The 6,364-nt window shown below is 38.7% G+C and overlaps 1 protein-coding gene across 7 annotated transcripts in view; it reads left to right on the forward strand.

The window, feature by feature from the left end:
* The window catches only part of PMS1 (PMS1 homolog 1, mismatch repair system component), a 65,866-nt gene extending 63,906 nt beyond the window's left edge, over positions 1 to 1,960 (forward strand). For 2 of the 7 annotated variants that reach the window (XM_070421677.1, XM_070421679.1), the window contains one exon: positions 829 to 1,481. In XM_070421677.1, the coding sequence (XP_070277778.1) occupies positions 829 to 993 (165 nt within the window). In that variant the 3' untranslated portion in view covers positions 994 to 1,481. Of the gene's footprint in view, positions 1 to 828 lie in introns of all 7 variants that reach the window. The other 5 variants (XM_070421683.1, XM_070421682.1, XM_070421680.1 and 2 more) reach the window with 5 other exon arrangements.
* The last annotated feature ends 4,404 nt before the right edge of the window (positions 1,961 to 6,364 follow it).

A 6,364-nucleotide genomic window follows, 5' to 3' on the forward strand; every position in this document is an offset into this window, starting at 1 on the left:
TCCCCAAACTCTCAGTCTTCACTATCTCAGAAAACAGCATTACCATATCAAAAATGAGGACATGGTCCTCAATTCTGCACCCTCATAACCAGTACCTCAGTGAGTCTTGACTACCTCCAACTCGTGCCAGGAGTCTCTATGCCTCCCTCCATGTCCACTACAGTCACTAGGACTGCAGAGATTGCCTCACACCATGCTTCCTCCAGACAGCAGCCAGATGTGAATTGTAAAAGCAATGCCAGGCTCTTGCTTGAAAGCCCTCTGGCTATTTCCCTGTGCGTTCAGATGAAACCCACATTGCTCACCCGTCTTCAAGGATGAGGTGCCCCTTGCTTCCCTCCCTGTCTTGTTCCTCTCTCCTCTGTAGGTAGGAGGCTGCACTTACACGGGTCACTTGATTCTGTTGTTCCCTCTGCCTAAATGCTTTTCTTTACCCACGATACGTGCATCCTGGTTCCTTGTTTAAATTGAAGCTTAAATGTCACCTCACCTCAAGAAAGCTTTTCCTAACCACACAATTACTTTCTCTCATGTTGCTCAGTTTAATTCTGTTCATATTACTGCAGTTTTCTTTGTCTTTTCTCTGTTTTCTGTTTCTTTGAACTAGAATGTAAATTTCACAAGAGCCGGGATCTTGTTTGTCTTGTTCTCTGCTGTATTCCTATAACCTACAAAAATGACTAGCACATAATTAGTGTTTAATAAATATTGTTGAGCAAATGAATAATAAAAAATATATAATCAATTTTCTGTCTTCTTCCTGCCAGGAAGAACATATTTCTGCTTCCGGGTATCTCACAGTAAAAATTTATGGCTCTCTCTTCACAGGGAGAAGCGGTGCGTCTGTCTAGACAATTACCCATGTACTTATCAAAGGAGGACATCCACGACATCATCTACAGAATGAAGCACCAATTTGGAAATGAAATTAAAGGGTGTGTTCATGGTCGCCCGTTTTTCCATCATTTAACTCATCTTCCGGAAGCTACATGATTAAACATATTTAAGAAAATTAGTTACTGTTGAAATTGATTTGGTCATAAATAATATGAATCAGTGTTTGAACTATCTCTGAACAGTGTTCATTGGTTCACTTAAGTGAAGATTTACTGGCTTGTTTGTATATTGAAAACTGTTTTAAACTGTAGAAAACTTAAATAAACTAATATAGACTATTCATTTTATTTTGAAAAGCCAGCCTTTATAATAACTGGTTGTAAGCAACAAAATTGAAAACACACAGTATTCTTGGGTGGTTAATTTTCTACCCAATATATTCAATGAACTGTGTCTCCAAAGTTAATATATGGAAGTCCTAACCCCCATGTGATGGTGTTTGAAGAGGTAATTAGGTTTAGATGACGTCCTGAGGGTGGGGCCATCACCATGGCATTATTACCCTTATAAGAAGAGCCACCAGAGAGTTGGCTTGTTCTCCTTTCTCCCTCTCAGCACCCCGCCCCCAATGTGAGGATATGGAGAGAAGGTGGCCTTCATCAGAAACCAACCATACTGTACCTTGATCTTGAACTTTTAGCCTCTAGGACTCAGAATATCTGTAGTTTTCGTCACTAGTCTATAGTATTTGTTAAGGCAGTCTGCAGGGAGAGACCCTACAGACTCAGCTGGCATATCTGACAAGTTGTCAGTCCTTGCTCAAAGGCTGGTGAGACAGTAAGTGGAACAACATGAGAAAATGAAGAGGAAGACAAAAGATAACTTTAAAAATTCTGCCATTTACCTCTCTTATATGGACATTATTGGGCTTTGGGGTTAAAATTTGTCAGAGGGCATGGGAAGTTCTACATTTTAAAATATATATATTAATTGATTTTAGAGAGGAAGTGAAAGGGATAGATAGAAATATCAATGATGAGAGAGAATCACTGATTGACTGCCTCTTGCACACCCCCCACTGGGGATTGAGCCCACAACCCAGGCATGTGCCCTTGACCAGAATTGAACCAGGACCTCTCAGTTCACAGGCCAACGCTCTATCCAATGAGCCAAACCAGCTAGGGCAAGATCTACATTTTTAACAGAATGTTTAAGTTAAGATTATTCGTTCCCCATGTGTCCTTTCAAAAAACAGGTCCCCGCCCTGACCGGTTTGGCTCAGTGGATAGAGCGGATAGAGCGTTGGCCTGTGGACTGAAGGGTCCCAGGTTCGATTCCAGTCAAGGGTGTGTACCTTGGTTGCGGGCACATCCCCAGTAGGGGGTGTGCAGGAGGCACCTGATTGATGCTTCTTTCTCATCGATGTTTCTGGCTCTCTATCCTTCTCCCTTCCTCTCTGTAAAAATCAATAAAATATATTTTAAAACAAAACAAAAAACAGGTCCCACAATGCATCAAAATAATTTATAAAAAATTGAAATATGATTTCCAATGAATATGTTTGTTGTAGTAAGTAAAATACACTATAGGATATAGTATCTCCACACTCACACCACCTCCCATATTTCTCAAGGAGAATTTTTTAATTCCTAAGACCCTTGAGTTATATAAGAGGTGCAAGTAGTGATTCCTGGAATTTTTCCCGTAGCCAGGCCTTTCTCCTGTCAACACTGCCTTGTTTTCCAGAACTTAAATACTATTTTTTCCTCATTAACCCCTTTAAAAATTGGGGGCCCTTCTCAGAGAAACCTTTCTTGGAGAAATATTTTTTAATTTACTGGGTAAATTGAGAAAAGAAGCTCAGAGAGATATAGAGGATGATGAAATTCGTATCATTACATTTGTACCAGCTCTAAGTGAAATTTTGGGCTCATTTTCTAGCTGAATCAGTGTGTGATTGTTTAAGATGTCCTTCAACAACCTCTGGGATGAATAAATAAACACATTTCTTTTTCCAGGTCTGGATTCTGCCAATCAGGTTAGCAGTAATGAGAGCAGATATTTGCCACCTGTTTGCTGAGTACATTGTGCATTACCTTGCATGATCTTGTTTGATCTTCACAACAAATTTAGGATTGTAGGTACTATTGAGACTTATGCCAGAACTCGAGTTCTTTACCACTGTTATCTACCTGCAATGAAAAATAAGCCCTAAAGAGACATTAGGGTCAACGTAAGTGGGGAAATGGAAGTATAAAGGACTCCTGATGCCACTCTTGGGGTGTTAGATCAACTTCGGGCTGCAACGTTTGTTTCTCAGGGGGGTCTGGGGTAGTAGCTGTGGATGGGTTCCAGGCCAGTTTAGTTTTTCTTATTGATTCTTACTAAAATCTGCCATCTCTATAACAAAAAAAAAAAAAAGCTAAAATTTAAGCCCTCACCCTAACCATACTTTTAGACATTTAATTCTTCATCTCTGAAATGAAGATGTTGAATTTGACCCCCATGTACACAATCATAAGATTCTGTAATTTAGTTTCTTCCTTTTTTGTTGTGAATATTAGCAGGAATGGAATGACCTCTTTTTAGTTAATTACCACTACATTACTTATCGACCATATTTAAATGCCCCTGAGCTAGCCCACTTTTTCCATAAAATCTTTTAAATGAATTAGGGGAAAGGTAGATTTCTTCTACCCTACGCAAATTGAACTTGCAGTCACTATAACAAACCCGCCCTCTGCACTTTAGTGGTCTACTCATTCCTTTGCCTAGTCAGTGCCATTTAGTGAATGTCACACTCAGTGCTGAACACAATACAGAGCAGATATCCCTGGCCCTCCAGAGGAGGAAAACTTGTGGTGTGATATATTATGAGGACGTGTATATATTGTGGGAGCATACAGGGATACCCACTCCCAACTTGGAGAAATCTGTGGGAGAAATTGGGAGAAAGGAAAGGAGGTCTTTCAGGCAGAGGGAACAGCAGGTGCCAGCTCATTGTGAGCCCAAGGAGTTCTGTGTCACTAGATCCGAGTAATGAAGACTGGATTAGAGGGCTAGGCAGTGCCTTCATCATAGAGGTTCTCATAAGCTCTAAGGATTGGGGAGATTTTATCCTAAGGGTTGTGAAAACCATTAAAGTGTGTGTGTGTGTGTGTGTGTGTGTTATATTTTTATTGGTTTCAGAAAGGGAGAGAGAGAAACATCAATGTTAAAGATTCACTGATTGGCTGCCTCCTGCACACCCCACACTGGGGATCACTCCCACAACCCAGGCATGTACCCTGACCAGGAATTGAACCATGACCTCCTGGTTCATAGGTCGACACTCAACCACTGAGCCACACCGGCTGGCAAAACCATTAAAGTTCTAATCAGGAAAGTACACAATAAGGTTCAGAATACTTTAGCCAAATTTAGATCAGGGCAAGTATGTAGGCTATTTGAGAATTCAGACAACATGTGATCCACACAGAGTGAAAGGCTCTGTGGTAACAAAGTCTGACAGTTACTGAGGGCCTCATTGCCTCACAGTGTACACGTTAGATTCTCTGGGATGGTGCCATAATAGAACCAAACTGGAAAAAAGGTATCTCCTTATTTTGTTAATTTATGGTGTTAACAGATTACTGGAAGAATGGAAGGTCATTTGCCATTCCTTTGTGTACTAAGAAGTCAGTATGATTTCAGCCAGTCCTGAGTTCCTTACAGACTACGAAAACCACTCGTTATCTTTTTAAAAGATGATTAAATCTGGTGTTTACATTTTAATCTAGTCTTGTATCTGAGGCCTTTTGGAAACCAACCTAAAGTTTCTAGTTGTCCCTTAAATGAAACGTCTATATTTATAAAGGATTTATATATTCAAATATAATTTTTTAGGTAGCATTTATGTCTAGATGCTTAAGACAAAGGAATGGCTGAAAATTTTAGAATTATCTTTAATGTTGAACTTACTTGATTGTTAAGAACTTTCTCACAGGCATTTTAATTATGTTCTGTAATTTAGACCATAAAAAATGAATGACAAGAAGAAACAGGAAAGAAATTGTGAACGGATTGATCATATTTTTGGAAGAAAATGGTATGTTTTCAAAAGTTTATTTAATTTAGAAAGGCATCTTTTTTAAAAATTTTCTTTTACTAAAGACATTGATTAAGTATAGCAAATTAACTTGCAAGACAGTGTTGCTGTTCTGCCCAAAAATACAGTAGGTGCTTAACTTACAATGGTTCAACTTGGGATTTTTCGACTATCCATGATGCAAAAGCAATACACATTCAGTAGAAACTTCGACTTTTGATCTTTTCCTGGGCTAGTGGTAGGCGGTAGGTTGTATGATACTCTCATGATGTGGGCAGCAAGAGTGAGCCACGGCTCCCTCTCAGGCACATGATCATGCTGGTAAACAACCGATACTTTACAGTGTACTATGTTACCGGCGGTTTTTAGTTTGTGTTCTGACAACGTTTAAAGTAGATAACGCCGAGCTATGATGTTTGGGAAGTTAGGTGTATTAAGTGCATATTTGACTTAGGATATTTTCAATTGGTGATGGGTTTATCAGGATGTAACCCTAATATAAGTCGAGGAGCATCTATGTATTATAAGTAATTCACTGATAATGATAGCAAAAAAATTTTCCATGTGCTTTTACATGTAAATAGGTAAATGTATATAAGGTACTTATTATCTACTTGGAAGTTTGCAATTTTATTGGTCTTTCCTCCTTAACTTCCCGAATCACATAAAAATCTTATAGAGCAAACATTTTCCCACATACATAGTGATGATCCTTGATGTTCCAGATAAAAACAAGATTTCCTCTCAACACATGCAGTTTCTAACTTGTTAAAGATGTTATAGGAGCCATCAAGTTTTAGCTATTTTTACAATTAAAACCAAAGTAAAGTGTGCAATCTTTCTCTGTTCCCAAAGTTGGAAGAGGAGTACTTCATGTTTTCTGGGTTTCTCCAGGTGACAACTTTGAGGATATTCTGTGTACACTAGTATATGGGTATGGCCTAAGCCAGTACTTCTCAAATTAACATGCATGTGAATCTCCTGGGCATCTTGTAAAAGTACCTGGGTAATCCAGTAGGTCTGGGATAGGGTCTGATATTTTGCATTTCTAGCAAGTTCTCAGGTGATGCTTATGCTACTGGTTTAGGAACCACACTTGGGGTAACAAGGACGTACATAATCCTTTGGCCAAGTGCTAGGCTCTTGAGATAGAATACAAATACATTTTTTAACTCAAACTTATACTAAAATTTAATTAGAATATGAGTCTGTTTATGGTTCTCCATTCGCTTTGGAAAGTTAGACTTGGCTTTTCTCACAGGCATTTTAATTATGTTCTGTAATTTAGATAAAAATGAATGACAAGAAGAAACAGGTTTTTCTTATAGAACATAATTCTTTTTTTTTTAAAGAAGTTTGGTTTATATATTCTCAACAATGTTGCTAAGGTAGCTGGCTCCCAAATGGCATGATCAGTAGTTACTGTCCTGTCCACACATT

The sequence above is a fragment of the Myotis yumanensis genome, unplaced genomic scaffold (genome assembly GCF_028538775.1).
Source record: "Myotis yumanensis isolate MYYU_CA2020_CCGP unplaced genomic scaffold, mMyoYum1.0.hap1 SCAF_8, whole genome shotgun sequence".
Classification (NCBI taxonomy): domain Eukaryota; kingdom Metazoa; phylum Chordata; class Mammalia; order Chiroptera; family Vespertilionidae; genus Myotis; species Myotis yumanensis.